At 40.1% G+C, this 27,179-nt stretch overlaps 2 protein-coding genes across 2 annotated transcripts in view; both read left to right on the top strand.

Annotated features, from left to right (window-relative positions):
- The first annotated feature begins 6,240 nt into the window (after window positions 1–6,240).
- Window positions 6,241–10,430, top strand: C4H2orf72 (chromosome 4 C2orf72 homolog). Its single transcript, XM_072408329.1, has 3 exons — window positions 6,241–7,048; window positions 7,745–7,831; window positions 9,256–10,430. The coding sequence occupies exons 1-3, from the start codon at window positions 6,277–6,279 to the stop codon at window positions 9,330–9,332; spliced, it is 936 nt and encodes a 311-aa protein (XP_072264430.1). The 5' UTR covers window positions 6,241–6,276; the 3' UTR covers window positions 9,333–10,430.
- A 7,971-nt stretch (window positions 10,431–18,401) lies between these two features.
- Window positions 18,402–27,179, top strand: part of PSMD1 (proteasome 26S subunit, non-ATPase 1) — a 50,315-nt gene continuing 41,537 nt past the window's right edge. The window contains exons 1-6 of the mRNA XM_072410173.1: window positions 18,402–18,520; window positions 21,728–21,771; window positions 22,613–22,686; window positions 23,428–23,597; window positions 25,480–25,685; window positions 26,477–26,620. Coding sequence (XP_072266274.1) covers window positions 18,505–18,520; window positions 21,728–21,771; window positions 22,613–22,686; window positions 23,428–23,597; window positions 25,480–25,685; window positions 26,477–26,620 — 654 coding nt within the window. The 5' untranslated portion in view covers window positions 18,402–18,504. The remainder of the gene's footprint in view (window positions 18,521–21,727; window positions 21,772–22,612; window positions 22,687–23,427; window positions 23,598–25,479; window positions 25,686–26,476; window positions 26,621–27,179) is intronic.

Here is a 27,179-nt window from a genome sequence, read left to right as displayed (position 1 = left end):
TCCAGGCACAAACTTTGCATAAAATAAAATTACTACTAATGTTATTACTGTGTCTTGTATAATATATGTTGTTGGGTAGTACTTTCACTTTTTAAAGTTTAAAATAGACTGGCAGATTTAAATGTTTGAGCATGATATATAGGTTTGTTGTAAAGAGATGTTTTGTGTGTCAGTAATAATACAAGATATGTAAAAAGTCTGTATTTGTAATGATCACCAAGTCTGTAAGTTTTACCTTTCAATGTTACCAGTAAATTCGTTTTTGTGTATTTATTCAAATAACATCCTGTTCCTTTTCTTTGCTTCTTCTGTCACTTTGACATATACATGTGCTAGAAGTGACTATGCTGCTACTGTTTGCATTAGGGCAGATTAAACCTTAAGGCACACAAAAAGTAAAAGCATATGGAGAAATGGAGACCTACTTTTATCCTATTTATTACACCCAAATGATGTTGATGCTGGTATAAAGATACCTTTTATGTGCTGTCAATTGAGGGAAGTGGTTTATTTCTTATCTAAAGTAATCATAATCTCCCTAGTTCAGATATTACGTTACCTAACAAAGAGTAATAAAGAATTAAAAGTGACAATGTGCTCATAAAGAACACTTTTCATAAACCCTAATGCACCAAATGAAGGATGTGAAAACAAAAATAGAGCATCAGACTATAATAACAAACTCCTGAGTGGTTGATTGACTGGGTAATTATAACAGAATGTTTTTAGTTGTTTCCACTTTGCAGATGTTTTTCCTCCTTTTTCCAAACTGTTTGGCTTTATACATTCAATTATGTATTCTGTTAAGATTATGGCTAGGTTTATAGTTTACCTTATCTGAAATCCTTGATTCCTTCCTTCCTTCATTTTTGTCCTATAAATCTAAGCCACTTGTCATTAGCGAATATCAAAGTTCCTTTTCAGGTAACATTCTTGGAAAATCTTGGTAGTAATGCAGTGATAAGATGGTGTAGTCAAGAAACACATAAACCAGGTGATATATCACTCTCCAGTAGCTATACATAATGGTTTCCTGATTACTAGAAGAAAGATTTGCATAACATGAAATAAAGTCTAATCTAGCATCAAAACAGGTTTTCCATACAGCAGTTTTGTGATCTGTATCAAATCACAAAGTCTTAATGCTATCTACTGATATTGTTTAACTATTGTGAATCCTGAAGTGCTGCACCGCATGTTCACCTCTTACCTATCCAAGAGATACAACATACATTCTCTCCTTTACACACTGACACAGCTTGTGTGAACAGCAATAGAAACAAATACATTTTACTTTATTACTCTAACATGCAAATTTGTACTTGTCTCACATGTGCAGAACATTGTATTCACATCCTGTATAATGGCCTCATATTCCTGCACTGTTCTTATACTTATACTCCACATTTTACTTCCCAAAATTGTTGTTTCTTTGCTGATGATTTATTATTTGACTTTGTCGATAGGCTTGGCGGTGATATCTAAGCAGAGAGCTTCTGACTACAGTCCAAGGTCAGCACAGAGCCAGATGAATAGAGGGAAGTGCAAACTGACTCATGTTAGGGTAGGACAGGTAGAAAGAAGAGTTATGTGCATGACGTTTCCTGTCTGTGTGATGCATGTCACTATTTGTATATGGGGACAGGTAGAATGAAGAGCCAGGTACACGGCACATATAGACAGGGAACACCATGGCTGTCTCTGTACATAGGGACAGGTAGAATATATATCAGATACATGGGGACACGAGGAAATCTATTGGGTACATGGAGATAGATAGAAATATATTAGGAACATGGGGACAGTTGGAAATAAACTGGGTACATGATACATATAGACAGGGAACACCATGGCTGTCTCTGTACATGGAGACAGGTAGAATTCTATGAGGGACATGGGGACAGGTAGAAATATATTAGGTACATGGTACATATAGACAGGGAACACACTGCATGTCTCTGTACATTGGGACAGGTAGAAATATTGGGACATGGGGAAAGGTAGAAATATATAAGGGATGTGTAAAATATATAAGAGGTTCATGAGACAGAAGAAGATGGGTAGGCAAGTTTGAAAAAAATGGGTTTTGAGTGCTCTTTTAAATGAGCAGAAAGTAGGAGCAAGTCGCATAGGACGAGGAAGACCATTCCAGAGAGTTGGGGCAGCTCTAAAGAAGTCTTGTATCTGTGCGTGTGATGAGGTTATGAGTGAGGAAGTCATTACCGGTAGTAGGTCATTGGAGGAGCAGAAAGAGCGGCTGGGGGAGTACTTTTTTACCAGGTCAGAAATGTAAGTGGGACAATAACTGTGTAGGGATTTGAAGACAAAGCACAGGAGCTTGAATTTGATTCTAAGGTGAAATGGAAGCCAGTGTAGAGATCTGCAAAGAGATGCAGTGGGAAGGATGGATGAGTCTGGCTGCAGCATTCATAATAGGTTGTAGAGGAGAGAGTCGGGTTAGTGGAATACCAGACAGGAGGAGGTTACAGTAGTCCAAACAAGAGATGATATTAGCTTGTACAAGGAGTTTGGTGGTCTCAGGGGACAGGTAGGGGCAGATTTTGTAGATGTTGCGTAGGTGAAAGTGACAGGACCTGTAAATGTTCTGAATATGGGGGATAAATGGGAGGACAGAGTCAAAGGTGACACCAAGGCAACGTGCCTGAGGGGAAGGCCGAATAACAGTGTTGTTAACAGTTAGATATATGTCAGGGGGAGGTGCGGAATTTGAGGGGGGGATGATGATAAGTTCTGTTTTATCCAGGTTGAGTTTCAAAAATCAGTCAGACATCCATGATGAGATAGCTGACAGGCAGCATGAGACCTTATCCAGGACTGAGGGAGACAGGTCAGGGGTGGACAGATAAATTTGGGTGTCATCAGCATACAGATGGTACTGTATGCCAAAGGAGGATATGAGACTACCGAGAGAGGAGGTGTACAGAGAAAAGAGAACCGGTCCAAGGACTGACCCTTGGGGAACACCAACAGGGAGGAGAGTGGGTGAGGAGGAGTTACCATTGAAAGAAACTTGAAAGGAGCGGTCAGACAAATAGGAAGCAAACCAAGAGAGAGCAGTGTCACAGATACCAATGGAGCGCATGATTTGTATTAGAAGGGGGTGATCAACAGTGTCAAAAGCAGAGGAAAGATGAAGGTGAAGGAGCAGGGAAAAGTTGCCTTGAGACTAAGCTCTGATGAGGTCATTGGTCACTTTAGTAAGGGCTGTTTCAGTGGAGTGGGCAGCTCTAAAATCAGACTGGAGGGGGTCAAGAAAAGAGTTGGTGCTCAGGTAATGGGTGAGTCTTTTGTAGACAAGGAGTTCAAGAAGTTTGCAGACATATGGGAGAAGGGAGATAGGACGGTAGTTGGAGGGTAGGGAGGGGTCCAGTGAGGGTTTCTTTAGGATAGGGAGAATTATGGCATGTTTAAAAGCTGAGGGGTATTTACCAGCAGAAAGGGTGAGGTTGAATAGTTTGGTTAGGGCAGGGGCCAGGGTGGAGGAATGGGCACGGAGTAGATCAGAGGGGATTGGGTCAAGTGGACATGTAGTAGATGGAGATGATGAGAGATGAGATAAGACTTTGTCCACAGTAACAGGGCTGAGGGAGGCCAGTGATGATTTACAGGTGGAAGGGGTGGGTATGGTTGGAGTGGCTTGGTGGACAGAGACATCATGTCTGATTTTGTCTATTTTATCGCTAAAGTAGGTGGCAATGTCTTGGGCAGAGAAGGATGTTATGGGGGGAGCAGGTGTGGGGTTTAGGAGGGAGTCAATTGTAGAGAAGAGGTTGCGTGGGTTGGAAGCTTGAGAGGAAATGACTGCGCTGAAATAACTTTGGTGACAGTGAGTTCTGTGTTAAAGCTTTGTAGCTTGGCTTTGTAGTCCATGAAGTCAGCGCTGAGGCCAGATTTCCTCCACTTGCGCTCGGCTGCACGAACAGTCTTTTGTAGCTGTTTGGTGTGATTGTTGTGCCAGGGTCGGGGGTTGGCAGGGCAGGGGTAGCGGAAGGTGGCAGGGGCAACATTATCCAAAGCCAGGGAAAGAGAGTGGTTTAACATGGTGGCAGCTTCATCTGGGGAGGTGATTTTGGAGAGGGAGGGGGTTAGGGACGCAAGGCAGTTTGACAAAAGGTTGTGGTCAAGGTTACGGATATCTCTCTGCCATTGACCAAGTCTGGGATCTGGCAAGGGAGGGCAAGAGTTGGATAGGTTGAAGGTGATAAGGTTATGATCAGAAAGGGGAAATGGTGAGTTGTCAAGGGCGGTGAGGTTGCAGATCCGGCTATGTGTGTGGGGCTATTGATTTTCTGTGTGAGTCCAAATGAGGAGGTAATGAAGAGCAGATTGGCTGAGGAGGGAAGGTTGGGCTCATCCATTGCAACATTAAAGTCACCAAGGATGAGGGTGGGCAGGTCATGGGAAAGAATGTATGGGAGCCAGGATGCAAAGTTACCCAAAAATTGTGATACTGGGCCAGGGGGGCGGTAGACAACAGCAACAATGAGGGGTAAGGGGCTAAAGAGACAGACAGAGTGGACTTCAAATGAGGTGAAAATGAGAGAGGGTGGGGTAGTATGTACAGTTAGGTGAGAGAAGGAGACCCACACCACCCCCTATTTTGTTGCCAGGCCTAGGGGTATGTGTAAAGTGCAGGCCTCCATAGGAGAGAGCAGCAGCATAGAAAGAGTCAGAGGGAGAAAGACAAGTTTCAGTGAGAGACAGAAAGTTCAGAGATTTAGAAAGAAGGTTGTGTATGGAGGTTAATTTGTTGCCAACAGATCTGGCATTACATAGACTGCCAGAGAGAGAGAGGGGGTAAGAACTTATGGGTTGGGTGAATGGGGATGAGGTTAGGAGAAGGGAGTGTCTTGCTAAGAGTTTATGGAAGGGGGAGGCTGTGTGGGGGACCAGGGTTGGGTGAGATGTCACCAGAAAGTATCAGTAGGGAAAAAAGGTGCAGGAGCACAGACAGAGAAATAAGGAGAGTGAAGGAGCAGGGGGACAATGGGTTATCAGACTGGGGAGTGCAGGGAGTAGTGCCAACAAAGAGAGAACATGGTGAAAAATACATTTTTACAGATAATTGTGAACCATTGCATACATTAAACAATGTGGCAAATTGAAGTCCAAAAGAAGCAGTCCAGTAATATGGGTTCAAGTGAGGCTTGTAAGGTTCTGAGTTCCAGGAGAGGGATATGATGATTCAGTCAGATGGTTTGATGAAATACCAGTTCAGAATGGCAGCAGCAGCAGAAGATGTGTTTGAGTTCAGGTGGATAAATCAGTCCAAAGGCAGGAGATGGGAGTGGCAGAGTAAAATAGTATATCCAAATCTGTTCCAATTCATGTGTCAATTCCCTGGATTAATTCCCATTGCACCTATAATTTGGCACTTAAGATTTAGGTATGTGACCTTGCCTGTTGTTTAAATAGAAGTGCTTTGGGCCCTGATTATGGAAAGACTGATCAGAGTATAAGGAATTTGGGATATCAGTTGAACCTGGGGAGGGGTTGGCAGGGCAATAAATATCAACGTGCACTCAGCTGGAACTAAAGGATAGTGAACAGATAAATCTATGAGGAGATTAAAGTTGGTGCAATAAATTCATCTACAATGGGAGACATACCATACACAATCAGGTGAGAGTTGCAGGGGAAAACAATTGCATACATGGGGCTGAGATTTGGCAGAATGGGAGACGTACCATATACAATCACGTAGAACATCTAGAAATATGTAGAACATACATGAGGTACGTGTGGAACATACATGAGGTACGTGTAGAACATATATGCCGTACATGTAGAATAAAAATCAGGTACATGTAGAACATATATTAGGTACGTGTAGAACATATATCACCACTACATATCTCCCATCCTATTGTGTGTGAAATTCCCCCACCTACTAGATTGTAAGCTCTTCAGGGCAGGGTCCTCTCCTCCTGTATCACTGTCTGTATTAGTCAGTCATTTGCAATCCCTATTTAATGTACAGTGCTGCGTAATATGTTGGCACTATATAAATCCTGTTTATTATTAATAATAATAATATCAGGTACATGGTACGCACAGACAAGTATGGAAAACATTTCATGTCACTCAGATTTGGAACTTCAAGGTTAGAGCTGGACCAGAGGTACAACCCAATGGGCGTGGTAATGTATGGGTGTGTCCAGAAATATCCAATAGGACTGGAGCGGCTGTCGTTTCCGGAGATGTGATTGCAGGATTTGCCCTCCTAGGCTTCTCATTGGCCGGCTCTCCGGCTGAATGGTCAGTCGGGTCTGGTTGGGATCGCTGAGCGGTGTACACAAGGCAGCCAGTCAGCAAGCATGGCCGGACCCTGCTAGTATGTGTCTGGGTGACAGAAGCGGAGGCGGAATGGCCCGGGACAGTACGGAGAGCCGCTTCCTGGAAGTGCTGAACCGGTTCGGAGGACCCCAACATGTGCATCTTGTGGGAGAACTGTGGGACCGGGCGGAGAGCCGGGCTCTGCTGGAGACATTTCTGCGGGAGGTTTTTCCGGCTGAGCTCCCGCCTGGAGCGGACCTGCTGAAGAGTAAAGCGGCGGGGCAGCGCGGTGATGAGAACGGATCGCGGTGTAAGGAGAGCTCGCAGCACGGAGCCCAGGAACACAACCCCCAGACCGCCGACATTGCGGCCCCTCCGCCCACACCTGAGCGGACCTTACACTTCGGCTTGGTGTTCTTCCTGTGCAGAGCGGAGTCTGTACGGCTCCGGGGGACGAGCCGTCAGCTGCAGGAGATCCTGCGGGATGTGCGGGGGAGGATGCCGGCAGGTGGCGCTGTTATCGGGGTAGTAATGGGATCAGACAGCGCTGTGAGGAGCGATGGGGAGCCGCAGGAGGTGCCCGGGGAGGACGATGCCAGGGCCGCTCTGCTAGAATTGCTGCTCTCCGTGTTCCCTGTGAAGAGTCGGGCGAAACTCTGCTCAGAAGTCCGGGCCTCGGTACTCATTCCGGGGGAGGAGGAGAGCAGGAGGGAGGTGCAGAGGCTGGCCTGCGAGGCGCTCACAGAAGCAGGTGACACCTTCCCCCCCCCCCCCCCCAGGAGCACATCACGTGACTATAGGGGCCCCTAGGAGGGCCACATGGGCTGCCTTTGTATGATGTGGGATCTAACCGAATGTTCTGCATTCATACCTAGACGAGGCTGTATTGAGAAAACTGGAAAACATCGCATTCTGGATTTAGTTTATGGAATGATTTAACCTAAACTACTCATACAGCTTGTATCCATGTATGTGTGCTCTGATTGTACAGACACTTAGTACAATCATTAACCATAAGTGACACCTGGCAGCAGTTACCTCCTAGTAGAATTACTCTGACCAATCACTGCTCTGGAAATACATATTCCTGCCTCGCTGTACTGGGGACTGACCAATGGAAAGTCAGTGTGGGCTGTTAGATATTCGGATTAGCACCCTTTAGGCAGAATAGTTTATAAACAAATTTAGTCATCTTAATCCTATCCGAGTCTCTGCCTCAAAAAACGTTTGCAGGGAAAGAATCCTGCTTTTCAGTGACAGCATTTTTCTGGGTCTGACTTAAATAGATTTCATAGACAACCCTACACATGAGCCAGGAATAGCAGCCCAGATACGTTCCCATGAACGGGCTCCATACCACAGATTACTATGTGTTCAGCACTTGCTTGCTAAATGTGAATTCACAACGTGTTTCTCCAAGTCTAAACAACTTGTTATTTTTAATTAGATACGCTGAGAAGACTAAAGCCCAAAATGAAGTCCTCCTGTTTCTCATGGAGGAGGCGGAGGAGATGGAATGACTGTGGGGAGAATGGTAAATAATGGTGCTCAGAGTTTTATTCTCGTATGATTCTTTAGAAAGCTGCTGCTGATTCTACTTACATAGTGGAAACATTACACTGCAAAACCATGAATATTCATCCTAGAGACATCTCCCAACATTACACTTTTCCTATTTGTCATGTCCTAGAGGTAATTGCCATGATCGTCCCTCATATATCCAAAGAAATAAATACAACTCCCAGAAGAAATGAGAATAGGACAGAGGAGGAAGGTAGCAGGCCCTAGTATGAATATAACTTGTCTCTATGAAATGTTATACAAAGGAATTTACAAATCCATACCCCACCTCCTGTGCTCTCCATTAACATAATAAAAGTATTAGAACACATCTAGTGCCGAATGACTCGTGTATCTGTGTAAACTAGCAAATTGCATCTATAGTTCCAAAATCTTGTAGTAAAACCATTTGGATAACGGAGTCCGATATTGACAGGCCAAAGACTTTTTTCAGAGTGTTATGGCTTTCTTTGCTGGAACGTGTCCCCAGCTTGTAAATGTGGCAGAAAAGTGAATATATTCAATACTATATTCAACATGGATTATCTTTGTGGTTGTGGCCTGAATGTGTTTTAAACTGGACACAGTAGAGGTGGGATCTGTGCCAATACTGTCAATGGCCCTGGAGCTTCATGAGGAGAACTTATGGACAGTTGATTGATTTAATAACACACACACATTCAACCCAGAATTTTTTTAAGCTAGCTGAAAGAAGTTCTAGGTGGCCCAACTATTTAGTAACCACCCAAAAACCGCCTGAAAAGTGCTGGGTAGTGCGCCCAGTTAACAGGGGCCGGGGGAGAACGCTGATGTATAATCTCTCAATTAAGTAAATGACATAAGATGATTGTATATGCCTACAACTTACTGGCACCATATGTTAAACTTTTTAAACTTTTTACTTAAACTATTAAGTTATGGCACAAACCATAGGATGTTACATTCTATGAAGACTTTCTTTAAGGATAGATATACAAACTAGCAGTACCATATTAAATGTATGTTGCCATAAGGCAGTTCAATAATTTCAAACAGGCAGCCGATGTACAAGAACAGACCGAAAAAAAACTCATGAACTTTTTTGCTAAACCAGTGCCCCTGTATTGTTACGTGGTGCATTTATTTAGAAGCAGCATTGTCACACTAAGGCAGGAGGTGTTTTTAGAACTATACACCATTCCCCTCTTCATGTAACTTCATGACATGGAGGTGTCTTGTAGTGAACAGAGAAAGGTTGGAGCAAATGTGTTATAGACACCACAGGATGTTTTTAGGATGTTTGGATTTCAGGCATCACCAAACGGCTAATTTTTGCATATGTTATGTGCCTACAGATTGATTCTTTTGGTTTCACATAAATGTTAATGAATATTAATGTTTTCCATCTTTTAATTGCAGAGGTCACTCAAGAAGGAACAGCTTTGACTGTGTTGCAGCATCCCAATGGAGATTGTGCTGAGACAGCTGATGCCTAGTGATTTTTTTCCAGCTGTCAATTGCACTCTAACTTGTACTGGACAATGAGAGTGAATTTGATTGCTGTCTGCTGGGTGAGAGAAGTTCTTTGGACTGACAAATGGATCAATGATGCTCTGTGAAAGTGTTGATCTGCACCTCAGGACAGACTCTAAAGTAATGTGCATAGCAAAAGAAAATTCAAGTATCTTAGACTCCAAACATCTTTTATGTACCCTTAACTTATCATATTCAATTTTCTCTAATTTTGTGCAATGACACCTGGGCAAATAATGATTTATAAAGAAAAACATATATTATGGATTGATGCCATAGTCTTGCCGCTGGGAGTCGCCAATTATTACCAGTGTTGTGTGTACAGGTGTCTTTTCTGTTTTTGTTAATAAGGTCAAGGTATACCACAGAGTTCAGGGCCCAAATCACACTAACAAACATGTTTCTTCTTAGAAGTTGTCAGCAAATAGGTTTGCTAAGATAGGCAGAGAAAGCACTTATTTACTTTGTTCTCAGTGAGGGCAAAACTTTTTGTATCCAGCCAGTAAGAGATTGACGCATAAAGCAGGTTATATAAACATCTAGTTCTTATATGGCTTAAATGAACTTTTAAGAATGCAACACAGTATGTGTCTTTTTTTTTTTTTTTTTGATAGTTGTAACAGTGTTTTCTATTAATACCTACCGACCGTAGGAAGATAATACAGGTTTATATGCTGTATGCTGCACGTATACTTAGAAGTTTTCCTTGAGATAAACCGAAGATATATTGTATGTATCCAAAGGTCAGGTGTCTGGGTGTGATTCTACTGCTGCATATTAATCCTGAGCAATGAAATCATACAAATGTTGTAGTTTTACAATGTGTGTATCTCAGCTTGGCGGTTTCACTTGGGGTTGATAGTGAAATCTTATGATGAGGGCATTGCCTTTCAAGCCAGCACATTACAAGGATTTTGTCTCTTTGTTGCATACAAGATATTTGTAAACCCCCACCTTCTTTCTTTCTGTTCGTTGGGGATAAGATATCAAAACCCTGCAATAAATATTAATGCCTTTTTGTAGCCCCAAACTATGTGACTATAAATGGATGGTAACAAGTTGGTACTGTGTCGTTTTTTTTTCTTCCTACTTTTGCATTTGTGTGCATATGGTCCTGTTCAACTACCCTAAAGGTGACTATACTTAGGCTATGTACACATGCTCGATTATTGTCGTTGGAAACATACATACAAAGCCCTTCTGTTCTATGGAGAATGGAGGGGGAGAACAAGTGAGCGGCACCCTGTTGTGCTCCTCCCCCTTCACTTCCATTGGGGGCCTTCATCTTCTGTCGTCCATGAATCTGCCAGGACGGATCCATGAATGACGTCAGACAACCTCTGTACACAAATCAGATTCTTGTCTGGGACAACAGCTCCTATCGGCCTAAAATCATCTGATGTGTGTATGTAGCCCTATATCTTGTAGAGATTTTTAACTCATTATTCACATATCTCTCCTGCAAGTTCTAGTTGTATTACACAGGAATTCTGACATTTTCTTATTCATAACAATACCTTACAATGTGTTGCTGCTAGCACTATTTAATAATTCTGATGGTGTTCTAGGGAGACTTATTATAGGTTATTAAACTTAAGTTATTATGACAAATTCTATTTTGGTTTTATTACTTCTATTTAGTGTTGGTCTTCTGTGTGACACATTGCAATGTGTGTATTCTCACAATTCTCATCCTCAAGTGTATAAGACAATCGAGATAGCACAGATTCTCCTATCTATATTATTAGGGTAGGTCTACAAAGCAGATAATTGTAACAAAAAGCAGAAATAGATGGTGTAATGTAAATGGTCATACTGGCTGGTGTGTAAAGGCCTTTTTTTCCTCCCTCTGCCATTTTTGGGTAAACTATTATTTACTTTCTATCAAAACTGGAATCAATGGGAAAATTTTTTCAAGCATTACATAGACAAAACATTTTTTTTTTCAGTGTCGCAAGGTAAGTGAGGTAAAATATTCTGTGTGCTAACCTTTTTTACTTCAAAGTCTTCACTCATTGCAAAGAAAAAAAAAGGTGCTATAGATATGATTTATCTAGGTAAACTGAACTTGAGAAACACCCTCTGCAGTATGGCTGAGAGCCTGAGGCATCGTCAAATCGATTATCCCTATAATGCTTAAGGCTCGCAAGACCGTTTCTGCAAGTTTATATCAGAGGTCGAATGCGTACTTTAATGTGCATCAAAGGCTTTCACAAGCGTTGTTTTGTGGGATGAATTCTTTCCCTTCTGTAGTTGGGTCTACATCAATACTTGCCCATTAGCACCATCAAGTCTCAGATTTGTGCTTCAGCTGTTTTATTTTAGCAACCACAAGCTTTTAACTCTCAAAGCAAGGAATTTTCTCAGATGGTCTCATCACCTGGACTAGGCAACTTCTGAACTGGTGGCTTTGTCTTGCAAGGACCTTTCTTGGTGCTGCACATGGACAAGGTGGTGTTGAGGCCTAGGTCTTCCTTCCTCTCTGTGATGATCTTTGCCATTCCAGATGGACACTGCTCACTGTACCAGGACTAGAAGCCCTTCTTGGATATTTTGGCATAAGATCTTTGTTCTGCCATGTTTTCATCCTTCTTTGATGCCAGCTCTGATGAAGAGTTTTACATTTAGGTCATTAATCTGTAGGTGGATATTTGTTACCATTGGACCTGCTAGCCTGTGTTCACTGTTCAGATGAGTTGGGCATTTTCCCAGCATCAAAATTAATGTAGGTTTATACTGACAAAAATTATGATAAGTACATTCATTCAGTGATTGTAGCAGTTTTCCACTTTCAACAACAGCAAAGTGTAGTCTCTGATACTCTATTTAATTCTAGGATTCTAATTTACCCTAACGGTTAGCTTTTCAGGACACGTTCTTCACTTTTCCCTTTTTTTTTTTCTCTTAACAATAATTCTTCGTAAAAATTCTGATAACCCTTTTGTGTGTCAGATCTGTTTGGACTGAAAAGAAGTGGATAGACCCACAGGGTTTGTCCTGAATATTTAATGGTTTACAGCAAAAAAAATCATGAATAGTATTTAATTCTGATGTGGAGTACAAAAATCTTACTTTTTTTTTTAACCCTGCTTACTGTTTTTTTTTTTTTTTTAAACCGCATTCCTTTCTATGAATACCAGCTTTTGGGTATTAGAAGATGAATGCTAATTGAATTTGTTCCTGTTGCCATACCAGTGCTCCCCCCCCCCCCCCTTCCTTCTTTTTTGTGGCCAGAAGGTTTGAGATTAGAAGTCTGGTCATGCGTATTCTGGTGTACTTGAATGTTAGATTCTGGCCCCTGTAATGTGACCCAAATTTTCAGACGGGAGGTTACTAAAAGTGATCGGTGGTACTCGCAGCTCAAAGTTGTTTGGAGAACACAGAGTCCAATTCACAAAGTTCAGCGTAAAAGTTAGTTTATCTCTTTTTTTTTTTTTTACTTGCTGGAATAATTATTGCATCTCCACTTTACCATGTGATGTGTATGTTTAAAGATGGTTCCTTTAACTGTGAAGACTATTATATCTATTAATATGGTAAAACAATGTTTGGGTGTTATTTTTAACACTTTTGCGGTATATTGTGGTACCAGAAGGAGTGTTAACGTTCTCCAACGATAAGGGGTTAAATTTCTCTTATTTAAGTTCTGCATAAAAATCCATGGAGATTGCCACCAACATACTAAATAAATTTAGGGAAGAAATAATATCTGAAATATTAAACACCATTTACATATGTTGATAATCACAGTGCAATGAGGGCAAACAGTTTTTCTGAACACCAAGTTTTTCTATCAATCCTAAATTTTTTGGCATGAAAATATCCACTTGCTTTGCAACTTCACCAGTGCATAGGTTTTTGGTGAAATTTGTTGGTAATCTCTTGTCAGTTGTATTAAATCATCTAAATGATGACAAGGACAAAAACGTGTTGAGATTACCAAAATGTCTTCTTGTATGTTTTACATGGCCATTAAAAATTTGAAAAAAACTTTAAATGTTCAATTTCTTTTTGCCTCGTGTCGTTGTAGTTCACCAAACATTGGATAATGTCTGTACCCTAAAGATGGTGATAATTCTACACATCATTAAAGAATAATAAAAAAGGTCATTTACTTTTTATAAACTGCACTTCAGCCCTATTTTATCATTCCAGTTGTTAAAAATTTGTCTAGCAGTAAAATAACATCTAATATGGTATTAAACCAATATACCTAAAAAAGTCTAATTTTGTAGTCTAAAGGTGTAGTGTGAATAAAATAATCACTAGTTATAGGAGAGGAGCAGTAGTAGTAATAATACTACTACCACCCATAAATTTATTTGCTGCTCTGCTACAATATTGATAATATCACCACATGCTACTGTATTGCTAACTCTGATAACCAAACATTTATGTGCGCTTATCTGAGTTGCGCAACTAAACCAAAAATTTGTTTTCTAGGGCAGTGGCACGTCTGTGGAAAACCTTGAGGTATCCATCTCATCACTAAAACCCTTAACCCCTTATTTGGTGTCCCTTTTAAGATCTGCAGTATTTTTTTTTAAATAAAATACAAGTTTTACTGCACATTACTTTGCAGCATGGTGTGTTAAAAGAATAGGTGCTTTGCTTGTTTTGTTGCTGTCTCCTTAATGCAGTATGCACTTTAACATACAGTTACATGTTGCCATTAATGCAATACAAAATGCTAGGGTCTTTTAGAAGAAACCAATCACAAAAAGCCATCATTCCTCCCATTAGATTAGAATGGCCCTGTATATACAACACCCTTCTGTCATTGGAAAGGATCCTGGAAGATCCTTTCCAACAACAATTATTGCACGTGTGTATGTAGCCTTTAGGTTACTACCCTCTTAAAAGAACATTACAACATATAATGCTGCTGAACTTTACAAAGGAACCAAACCCAATATACTGACCCGTGTCTGTTCCCTCGCAGGGCATTACCATCTTCTTATCATACTCTGTTTGTTTCATAATTTCTTTACATAATCTGCAACCATCTTGATTGGCTGGGCTGTGATGATGTAACTTCTGCTCAGGTACGTGAGAGTTTACAGGTTTATCCATATAAGGCACTGCTAAAGTTAGAATAATATCTTCAAACAAAATCCATGTTTTTTAGGGTAATAAAACTAGTCTGCAGGCACATTTAAAATGCTACAAGTCTACAAGCACTTCCAAATGAGGCACTGCTGAACTTCAAGTATTATCTCAATTCAAGATTAAGTTATTGATATATTTTATTTGTTGTAGCCTTGAATACTAATGCCCATTTTAGGAAATGAAATACAACCAAGCTTAAAATACATTTTGTACAGTCAGGCACTGTGCCTGCAAGCTCATCCAAATGAGGGGAGTCCCTAATGAGAAGCATTCATTTTCTAGACACTCCATTAATAAACATAAGATCAATTTTTTTTTCCATCTGTAAATACACGAAAGTACTCCACTCATCCCCAAATATAAGACATATATATTTGGGTTTTTTTCTGCTTTTTCCATGTAAACGTTGATATAAACCTCTTTTTTTACTCGATGGAAACACTCGTTTCTGTATAATATACATTCCCCTCTACTCATCACTAGAATAATAGGGGGAAGAGTTTTTTAGATCAGGGAAATAAACTGGGAGGATAAGATTTTTTGACATAGCATAATATTTTACAGGTGTTTTTTCATGTAACAAGCCAAAAAGAAGCAAATAGGAGAAGTTGGCTTTTTAAAGTTTACATTTACTTTAACAGAAGTTATGTGATGTTCATTCATATTGGATACTGCTAGCTCCATCTAGCCATGATTGAAAGACTTTTTGGCTGACTTACATTACAAAACAAAGTAAAACCTAACTCCAAGGCTTTTCCCACACCTCAAGGGTAAATGCTTGTTTAATAGAACCTTTCCTCTAGCTTCTATATGCAGGGGGTGATGTTATTCTTAAGCAGATAAGATCCTGAGGAATTGTTAATACTCTCCTGAGCAAATGTTGCACAGTGCTGAGAAAATCATTGCAGTACACTCTAGAGCAGCTGTCGGGGAAAATTTTGGTAGTCCGCAGAAAAATTACCCATACTGTTATTATTACACATACACGTGCAATTACCCTCACACAATCCCCTTCCTGGCACACTCATATACATTCCGCTTACCCATTCATTCATTCACTTCTCCATTTCCCTCCTCTTTTTCTTCTCATTCATTATCATAATTTTTCCATCTCTCTGTCCCTTCAATTCATTCTTCAATTCCACACCCTCTTCATCAATACTTTGTCCTACATACTACCTCTTCCGTATTTAATCCTCACACATCCTACATTTCTTCTCCTCATCCCTACTGACCTTATCTCCAAGCACAATATTTCATTAAAAACTATCCCCCTTTTTCCCCCCCGCAGACTTGCGGGGGACGGGAGCACCTTCTCCTGACCCCCTGATCATGTCCCCCATATGGACACAACAAAAGTTGTGCTACTGTCCCCCCAGGATGTTTAGCAAGTAGGTCTGAGCCTGCAGTGGGGGAGTGGGTGAGTTCTGGCATCATGATGTCACTCTGGGGGACGTTTCTTCCCCCTTTAAATGACACATGGCTCCCTGTGCATGCGTGATCTACATGCCTTTTAAAAATAATCATATTCATGGTCCACGGGATTTAAAATTATGAATTTAGTGGTCCGTGAGGTCTGAAAGGTTGGTGACCACTGCTTTAGAGTTCTCCAGATGTATAAAGAAAAAGGAATAATTCAGTGCACCTAGGAACTGTGGGTGAAATCTGGGGGGAAAGTAATTAAACTAACTTCATCTTCCAGGTCCTTTTATTTTTATATATATAGCATTCCAGCACATAAAAAGCTTACTTTACATTCTAGCTGTAGTAATTTATAACAGATCCAAGTCTCCATCTTTCCTTAATGTGGTAAAAAAAATAACATTGGGATCCATAAATTAAACAGCTTCAACTATACAACAGCTAAGATTCATTACAAAATGCAGACACAAAATGCACACTGCTACATACATAGGTAAAAAGCAATATCCTGGACACCAGATCAAAGTCTGCATTTGTAGATACAATACAAATTTATGCTTTAACAACATTTTTGGTCTGACATAACAGTGTAAATGTTTTTCAAGCAGGGTCCCCTACTCTTCCTTGTAGTCCTGTATGTGAACACAAGACTACACTCCTGTGCCATTGTTTGTATCTGTATGTCATTTGCTACCCCTGTCTATTTGATGCTACCCCTATCTATTTGATGCTACCTCTATTTGATGTTGGTGCATTATAAATAAAGTTTAATATTGATATTAATTATAATGTTAATAAGATCTTGTTAGCATAGGTATTCATTCCTCAATACAGATGAGTAAATATGCCAGGGTTCAGTTCATGCAGAATGTTTGAAGTTCAACAAACATTGTTTTTTGTGAACCCTGCTGTAATCAATGGGAGAGGAATCTTGCAGTTTGAGTCAACCCAATATTTTGCCCAGTAGAGAAACTATTGTCAAAAATGACAGCGGAAGCTGGGTAAATTCACCCATAAACAATATGAATGCAAAAAAAAAAAAAAAAAAAAAAAATACCACTCAGCAGACAAAAGGTAAATGTATGTGTCTTGATGGGCATCATTTAAAATATACAATTTTTTTTAACCAGGCCCTTTTACAAGCATGCAGCAAACTAAAGTCCCCTCTACCTGTCCATATCCAACCTTTCTTTTCCTGAATACAGGATGTGGTAGTATGTTAGGCAGTCTTATGGTGACATTTCTGACCCCTTTACTTTTTCCCATAAAAGGAATAAAGACATGCAAATAAATGCAATATTTGGGTCTATTTATGAATTATTTTCTTGTGAAATCTCATTGTGAGATTCATTGACAGTTTCAGTGCCTATTACAACAATGACTGGTTCTGCCACTTAGTGGCCAATTGTGAAAGTGCACAGCTGTCATAATAGAAAATGCTATATGTGTAAATGAATATTATTATTATTAAACAGGATTTATATAGCGCCAACATATTACGCAGCGCTGAACATTAAATAGGGATTTAAAATGACAGAATAATACAGACAGTGATACAGGAGGAGAGGACCCTGCCCCGAAGAGCTTACAATCTAGTAGGTGGGGGAATTTCACACACAATAGCTACAATTTAAAAAAAAAATTTCATGAAAAACAGTGGATCACTTTTGGTACAGAAATCTAGACCTCAGTGTAACGCTCAGGAGGTTAATTTTATTAAAAGTAATTTTTTTTTTTTTTACATGCGTGTTTCAAACATTTTTTATATTCATGATATCTACTAGAACCCTGTTCGGACATATTTCTGTAAGTTACAGGTCTACAATTTAAAAAACAAATTTAATGAAAAACAGTGTAATGCTTTTGGTACAGAAATCTAGACATCAGTGTAACGCCCAGGAGGTTAAGCTGATTTTTGTGTTTTTTATTTATTTTATTAAAAGTATATTTTTTTTTTACATGATTGTGTGTTTCCAACTTTTTTATATTCATGATATCTACTAGACCCTTGTTCGGACATATTTCTGTAAGTTACAGGTCTACAATTAAAAAAAAAAATTTCATGAAAACAGTGTACGGCTTTTGGTACAGAAATCTAGACATCAGTGAAACGCCCAGGTGGTTAAATGAGCACCTCTTGTCCATGTATTTATAAATATTGTAGTTTTTTTGGGGGGTAAGGCTTATTTTCAGGGAAACAGGGTATGTTAATGTAAACTTTAATATGTACAGTAGAAGCAACAATAAAAGTCAGGCAACAGAAAAATGTGTTTATTAAAAGAAGGGCAAAGGAGACTTTTCTAGTAAAGATGAGAGCAGGGATCTTGTTCTGTCAGTCTGACTGTATGTATGTATGTATTGAGTGATTCTCTCTTCCTGTTGGTATACATGTAAATAAGCAAATCCCCAAACACTGTTTATTATGTAGTAGTTTGCCAGTAATAAAGATGGCGGCCCTTTGCTTACCCTCACATAAACTTGCAGTATCACTTCCGTCTTCTGTATGACGTGAAGTGTGCGCCAGTCGCTGCCCTGTGTTACATAGAATTGTGGAACAATTTACCGGGCGACTGAGGGAACGGGGGAGAAAATACTGCGGGCGCAATGATCACCTCGGCGGGTGAGTAGCTGTGTGCCGGAAGGCCGGGATAGACCGTGTGCTGTGGTAAAAGGAGAGCTCGTATTAGCTGACTCATTGTCCGCTGACATATTTGAAGTCTTGACGGAAAGCAGGCCCGATGCCGGTAGGGCAGCGTACGGTGCCGGTACGAGGTTTATAATAGGAATAGGCCGGGTGACGGGGAGTAAGGGTGCGAGAGAGAGCTGAGGAGCCAGCGGGCACATGCTGAGTCACCCGGGCCTTGTGCTGTCTGCTTACTCATCAGCATTACATAGAATGACAATGGCCGCAGTGTACCCGCAGCTGGGATAGGGCTTCACCGGTACGGACTCCTTTATATCACAAGGCCACAAAGCAATGCATTTTGTGCTATCAGAACTTCACAGTATTATTAATAAACAGGATTTATATATCGCCAACATATTATGCAGCGCTGTACATTATTAGGGGCTGTAAATGACCGACAGATACAGACAGTGACACAGGAGGAGAGGACCCTGCCCTGAAGAGCTTACAATCTAAGTGTTGGAGATGTAAGATCAGTGCTGACCATTTGCTGTTTTGCTGAGCACTGAAGCTATCCGCACTCTTGTCCTTTTGTTATTATAAGGCAAGGGATCAGCATGATGGACATGGTTGTGGCATCTGCAGAATGAGCAGCCACCAAGGGGTGTTTAAATCCAATTTCTTTTGCTTGCTTTAGATAGGGATTCATTTACATGTCTAAAAATTGATCATGCTGCTGTGGTGCGAAAATCTGATGTGCACCGCTGTCCCCCAACAATGTTCATCAGTCTGCCCTGGTTGATTGATGAATGACCAATCAGGAATGAAAGCTGTGCAATCCTATGGAGGAGGACACAGTGGAGTGAGGCTCACTCATCCTCACCCCTTCTTCATAGAATAACAGTGTGTACAGTGCTTGTACCTTCATCTGTCACTGGAAGCAATAATAAAAGATCATTTCCAAGGACAGTCATCTGTGTGGGTCGTGAGGTCCCGTCTGTCAGGTTTTTAATGCCTTCTGTGTCCTTGTGAAGGGAGATTCATCCACTGCTGACCAATGCTTTCATCAGTCATTGGCAGAATCACACTTCCTTGTAACCTATTGTAAAGAGGAAAATAAGGAAAAGGAATGCTGAGCTGGACACATAGGAGGGATATGGTTATAAATGGCTTTACATCGTGTTCCCTGTGAGAGTGATGTGTGAAAACCTTATAAATAGACCGCATGGTGGTTCTCCAAAGCTGGAACTTGGCGAGGAGTGTCTGAAACTTCTCGTTGAAGAGATCTCTTCCCGCTTCCTGTTATGATTTAAGACAGGATGTAAAAGAAATGAGCAATAAAAGCTAAAGCTTGTTAGGGGTTATATCTCTTTTCTGGAACAAGTTAGTTTCTGCATTCTTTATTAAAGAGGAGGTAAACTCAAACCTCACCCAAAACAAAAAAAAATACCTTCAATTCTGCAGAGCAGTCTATCAGTCCAGGGGTCTCTTCCATCGGGTTCCACGTCGCCCCGGTATCCGTCTTCGGGACAGCGCGCAGGGCCCCGCCATCTTCTGCTTTTCCTATGGTTTCTTCTTCCTACATCACTCAACTCAAGCACAAGATTGGGTGATGTAGGTGGGTAAAAAATTGTTTATTTTCCCCTTTTGATGAAAGGAGCAGCCAAGAGCCTCCCGGGATGCGTGACCTAGGTATCCCGGGAGGCTCTACGCTCCCATTCATTCTCGATCGCCTAGGCGATGAATTAAGGGGCTCTTCTGCACCCCCTATTTTTTTTTTTTTTAAAAAAGGGTGTTGCACAAACAAACAAAATTTTTACCTTACATGAAAAAGGGTTGTCTACCCTTTTATGTTAGGTGAAAATTCTGAGTTTAGGTACATTTTAATATGAGATACATATTCAATAGGATAAATTGTACATAAACAATAAAATCTTGGGAAGAACTTTTGGTCTGTAAAATATACCATTTGAAGTGTTTTGTGCTACAATCTAAGGGCTCTTATTATAAATTTTAACCCCAATCAATTCTGGAATTCAGTGACAGATGGTCAAATCTCCCTGCAGATCTCTCTTTCAGTTCTTATTAAAACAATGTCTCGTTCTGCCACCTAGTGGCCTTTCGACTAGTGCGCAGCTGTCACAAAAACAGTGTTCTCCTCAGCCCCTTTTACCTGGGTGCAGCACCCGTCACTTCTTAGTAACCACTCGGCTGTTTTAGGGTGGTTACTCAAGAGTTGGGTCACAGAACAGGGGCCACCCGTCTACAATTTCATCCCACCTGGCTTAAAACATATTCTGGATTGAACGCTGCAAAGGAAAGAAATGAATGTTATGAGAGCATTGGCAGAAAAACAATTTATACAAAGCACCTTTAAATGTTGAACCTGTTAGATATTTTTTATGAGCAAATAACATCCTGTGCATTATATTGACAGTGATGTTTACATGGTTTCCAGCTATCTCTACTACAGATCACCTCCACTCTATATTACAAAAGGTATTAAAGCAGGAAACCAGCCTAGAGCTGTGGTCGCCAACCTTTTTGATCTCACGGACCACTAAAGTTATGGACCCTGGACCACACATGTGCGGGGAGCCGTGTGTCGCTCAAAGTGGAAGAAACTTCCCCCAGAGTCACGTCATGATGCCAGAACTCACCCACTCCCCCATTGCAGGACTGAGCGGGTTGTGTCCAAAGACACAACCTGCCCACCTCCCTGAGCCTGCGATCCATACGAGGGACATGGTCCGTGGCTCTCGCCGGTGCACCCCCAGCGGGGTGCTTCTCTTGACCCCACTGGGGACCACCGGCCAGGGCCGCAGACCACCGGTTGGCGACCATTGGCCTAGAGCAGGCTTTCTGGACATTAACATGAGGTAACGCATTAAAATAACGTTCAGGTCTTAGGAACCCCTTGTATAATTCCTATATCTACAGCTCACAGTACATTAGTGTGGTGGTCAATAGAAGAATGCATCTTACATTGTTGGCCAGTGGAAAGAATGTTAACCTTACAGATAGCCGCAAAGAACATTGCTGTCGGTGACCTAAGAGGCACAAGTCTTACTTTTATTATAGTGTATATTACAGTATCAGGCTTTTAACATGAATGGATACTTTAGCCAAATGTTTGATAGGAAGAAACTGAAATGAGTAGTTCTGTATGGTCCATTTATTATATTCTCTTCAATTTTACAGCTGGTATTCTTTCCCTTCTTGATGAAGATGAGCCTCAGCTTAAGGTAAGAACATTTTTAATTTTCATCTTTGTTTTAACCCTGTATATTTTAGAATACTACTGCCTGGCACGTCTCTCTTTGCACTTTCTGGTACCTTTAATCCTGTTTATAAAATTTGATCCAGGCCAGCTGGCAAATGAAAGCATTCCCTTAGACTACGCATAACAATTTAACGTAGTAAAATACTTGTTTTTATTCTTACGGTATGTTCATTGCTTTTTTATTTTTAATTCCTGCTTTTGAGGCTGTGGATTTGAATTTGTATTTTGGATTTATTGGTTTAAAATATGAAAATGTTGTTAATAAAAATACAGTTCAGGGAAAAGTGTCAGTCTGTGTAGAAAAAGGCTGCAGAGAGATACAGCAGATGAAAGGATTTTTTAGATAATATCACGTGCTGCCAGAAAGAGCTGTGAAAGCTGCGGAGTTATTTTATTAAAATGCCTTGTAGTACTTGTGTCCGGGAGAAAATGAGATTTCTGCCCCCCACGGCACCCAGTCATTTGTGCCTAAGCATTTAGGAATGTGACTGGGTGCTATTGGAGCATTACATGGCTTTGTTTTACTATGTTATTGTAAATGAGTTGGTGGTCATGATTGTTTAGATGACTAAAGAATTTAGAAGCAGAAATAGGTTAAAAGTAAGTAGCATATACCCCCCTGGAGGATGCGATATTGTCTGAGTTTCCTTTATTATCCCATGTGCCTTTCCTATGCCAGGGTGCTTGTGTTTTTTGTTTAAAAAAAACAAGTTCAATAAAAAATGAGTAACATATCTTTACTTTTGCATGCTTAAATTGGAAAACTGCTGCTGCTCACTAAACCATTTGTTTCTCCTTTGCAGGAATTTGCTCTGCACAAGTTGAATGCCGTTGTCAATGATTTTTGGGCAGAGATATCAGAATCTGTGGATAAAATGTAAGATTATTCAGTAATATCAAGTGACAGTGAGCTTTCCACCTCTATAAAAATTTAGTCACCGCAGTTACTAAACTGATTTATAGGTTGTTAGTTTTTTGGTTTTAGGGTAAAACAGCACCTAAAATAGATTTTTTTTCTGACTTAACTACCTCATTTTGTTTAGAACTATGGTGGAAAGACTCTTGCACTCCTTTCCGATTTTCAATGAACCCCTACTACAATTACCTTATTCACAACAAAGTACATTAGTGTGGTGACCAGTAGGAAGAAGGCCTCCTACATTGCTGGCCACTGGTAACAATGTCACCCTTACAGATAACCAAAAAGATCATTGGTGTCACCTACACCAACCTGAGAGTAACAAACTTCACATTGCTGAAGGAACCCTGGATGAAAAAAAAAAACTATTTTTATTGGCCTAATAGGTTACTATTTTTACTTACCTGAGGTCTCTAAATAATGCTATGGAGAATATACCAGGGCGTGAACATAATCATATCTTGTCCTGTAGTGGATTCTCTAGGGAGAACTCAAGCTGTTAATAAGGATGGAAAGTGCAAAAAAGTATTCATGTAATTCTTTTGTGGATTATGTGATATGGCAGTTTTAGATACTGTTAGTACTGGAGCTCCTATATTAACTTTATACTTATACCAATTATACTTTATTACGCTTTCTTGAAATATTTGAAGCTGTTTGCAACTTTTTACTGTTTCTGTCATTTCTGTTTTAAAACAGCGAGGTGCTCTATGAAGATGAGAGTTTCCGAAGCAGGCAGTTTGCTGCCCTTGTTGCATCCAAAGTGTTTTATCACCTTGGAGCTTTTGAAGAATCCCTTAACTATGCTTTGGGTGCTGGGGATCTTTTTAATGTGAATGATAATTCTGAATATGTGGAGACTATTATCGGTAAGTTGCTAATATGTAGTAGCTGTCCCATTTTAAATTGCAGTAGTGTAGTACTGCCTGCTGTCAACAATATGATGGGTTTTTATTTCTTGCCATGTGTGTTTTGAATACATTAGCCAATTGTCTATCACAATATTACCTTGTGGTTTTATCCTGACTACAGTTCTTTTTCATTCACTTTGAAACTTTGCAGGTCAGGAGGTCAGATTTCACTTCAATATGAGCCAAATAGTATTTTCGGAGGCAGGTCAGGGACCTATTCACACTGCAGTGCTGTGTGAATGGGTTGAAACTTAAAGCAACACACAAAAATAGGATTTTACTGCTTTTTTTTTCACAGTGCAATGCGCAGAAACCATGCCTTCTGTGGCACTGTTACATTTTGCAGTACTCATGCACTTAAGCATGTAATCTGCATTGCTGCATGCACCACTCTCTGTTATTGTAGAACAGTGGTGTGAAGGTAGCTCTGTCAGGTGTTTAATGTGTGGGTATTCTCCTTGTAATTTCATGCTGCCTGTTAGCCATATCATCATGGATATCTGACAGATTACTGAAACTAAACCTGGATAAAACAGAACTCATCATCATCCCCCCCTCAAATTCCAAATCTCCTCCTGACATATATCTAACTGTTAACAACACTGTTATTCGGCCCTCCCCTCAGGCACGTTGTCTTGGTGTCACCTTTGATTCTGCCCTCTCATTCACCCCCCATATTCAGAACATTTCCAGGTCCTGTCACTTTCATCTACGCAACATCTCCAGAATCTCCTACCTGTCCCCAGAGACCACCAACTCCTTGTACATGCTCATATCATCTCTCGTCTGGACTACTGTAACATCCTCCTCTTCTCTGGTATTCCACTAACCCGACTCTGTCCTCTACAATCTATTATGAATGCTGCAGCCAGACTCATCCATCCTTCCCACCGCTCCTCTTCCACTGCATCTCTTTGCAGATCTCTACACTGGCTTCCATTTCACCTTAGAATCAAATTCAAGCTCCTGTGTTTTGCCTTCAAATCCCTCCACAGTTTTTGTCCCAATTACATTTCTGACCTGGTAGAAAAAAACACCCCCCGCCACTCTCTTCCCTCCTTCAATGAGCGTCAACTGACTTCCTCACTCATAACCTCATCACACGCATGACTAAAAGACTTTTCTAGAGCTGCCCCAATCCTCTGGAACAGTCTTCCCCTTTTTATTCGGCTTGCTCCTACTTTCTGCTCATTTAAAACAGCCCTCAAAACCCATCTTTTTCAAACTTGCCTACCTGTCTTCTTCTGTGCTTTGAAACCATCACTACTTCCCACCATTACATATCTCCCTACCTCTTACCTACTAGATTGTAAGCTCTTCGGGGCAGTTTCCTCTCCTCCAGTATCACTGTCTGTATTTGTTTGTCATTCGCAACCCCTATTTAATGTTTAGCGCCGCGTAATAAGTTGGTGCTATAAATTTCCTGTTTAATAATAATAATAATAATAATAATAATATTATTAATTTTCTCATCTCTTGTACCAATGATTTGAACTTTTGTACCGATAAGATGAGGATGGCTACAACAATTTTAGTAGAAAAGGGAAGCGCTACGAGTCCTGCTTCTGTTTGGTCTGTGTCTCCCTTTTCTGGCAAAACTTGTTTTATTTATTTTTTTTTTTACTGATATCAGATACATGGTATTATATCAGTTTTTTTTTCCCTCAAATTGTAATACAATAAATATATTTTTTTTTGCACTATTTGGTATTGAATATGAATGTAGTAAACTTGACAATATCATTTTTTTTAAATGATGATGTTATGAACTCTACTGTTATGATGAATTGAAGGTATAAATATGTCTTCCATATGGTAAATGTCCACATTTGTTTTTCAGCTAAATGCATTGACCATTACACCAAGCAGTGTGTGGAGAATGCTGATCTCCCAGAGGGGGAAAAGAAACCAATAGATGAACGTCTAGAGGGTATAGTTAACAAAATGTTCCAGCGTTGTCTTGATGATCACAAATACAAGCAGGCTATTGGTATTGCATTAGAAACTCGTCGGCTGGATGTCTTTCAGAAAACCATTTTAGAATCGGTGAGACACTTCCAATGTTTTTACAGAAGTTTTATTCTATTTTTTTTTTAACGTTCTATTGGAATTGTTAAATAAACCAGGACAAAGGGTACTTTTCAGACTACATGGTTTTGTAGTAGCAGGACTTTTATAAATGTTATTAAAAAAAAAAAAATAACACTTACCTTTTACTTTGAAGAGCCCTTGATCCATCCATAATTCAATTCCAGTAGGTCCTTCACTGTCCCCATCTCACTGGCGCAGATAGGCGTTTCCATCTTCCTTCGGGTTCTTCTTCACATCACCCGATCTTGCACTGCGCATGTGTGGGATCGGCACATTTTTTTTTAAACATTCCGAGAAAGCCGTGCTCCATCATTGGCATGCCGAGAGGGAACAGCCTGAAACCTCTTGTGGTATGTAGTGTATGAATCCCAGGAGGCTGCAGATTTCCCATTTAGTGTAGTAAAGATCGAAAAGCGTGGGGTTCTATTCAAAAAATAAAAATTTTTTTAATTATATAAAAGGATTAGCAACCCCCTGGTTATATTGTTAACGATGTGATAAAAGATCTGCTTTCGGTACAAGCTGAATCTTTTGTATCTGTGGTTAGTTTAATATTCACTGTTTTGTCTTATTAGACATCTAGAAATGTATGTGATAAATATTTTTTTTGTCAGTTTATAAGCTTTTCATAGTGAAGATGTTTTTTTTTTTTTTAGATTAAAAAAAAATGAATGTTTTCTAATTAATATGTGAAGTTGCACTGGCTTTTAAATGTTATAAATTTGGGTAATTTTTTTTTCTTGCAGAATGATGTTCCAGGAATGCTTGCATACAGCTTAAAAGTCTGTATGTCATTAATGCAGCACAAGCAATTTAGAAATAAAGTCCTCAGAGTACTGGTGCAGATATACATGAACTTGGAAAAACCTGACTTCATCAATGTATGCCAGGTAATCTTATTGAATATGGATTCTCAAGGACTACCAGCATGAGAATAAACATGTCTGTGGATTGCACAGAAATTTTCTGGACACTCACTTTTGAAGGTGTTCCCTTGAAAACAACGTAATTGATACACCTTTATTAAAATAACCTATACCTTTCAACCTTCAGGCAGCTATAGTTTTTTAAAACTGCTATGAAATCCAAAATGCGGCTTTCTTTCAACAAAACCAGCTGGTGGTGTGTGACCCCTCCTCCCTACTCTTCTCCAGAAATAAAAGTTCCCTCATGTGAATGGCTCACTTATTTTTGAACTGACTTAATTTAGTTGATTTATTATAACAGGGGCTGCTCTTGATTATAGTGGGTAGATCTCCCTCCATTTTACACACAGAAAGGAGGGTTGGAATACTTTTGTGAGTTTGTATGAAGAATTCTAGTATGTGCATTGGAATTATAATCTTTGCAAAACACAATATATATAACTATATAACTAAAATTACCTTGAAAGCTCTACCTCAGGATGCTTTAGAAAAAAAGGTTATTGGCATAGCATAACAGCGATAT

The sequence above is a fragment of the Pyxicephalus adspersus genome, chromosome 4 (genome assembly GCF_032062135.1).
Source record: "Pyxicephalus adspersus chromosome 4, UCB_Pads_2.0, whole genome shotgun sequence".
Classification (NCBI taxonomy): domain Eukaryota; kingdom Metazoa; phylum Chordata; class Amphibia; order Anura; family Pyxicephalidae; genus Pyxicephalus; species Pyxicephalus adspersus.
Note: the sequence above shows the minus strand (reverse complement) of the source record. Positions and strands in the feature narration are given on the sequence as shown.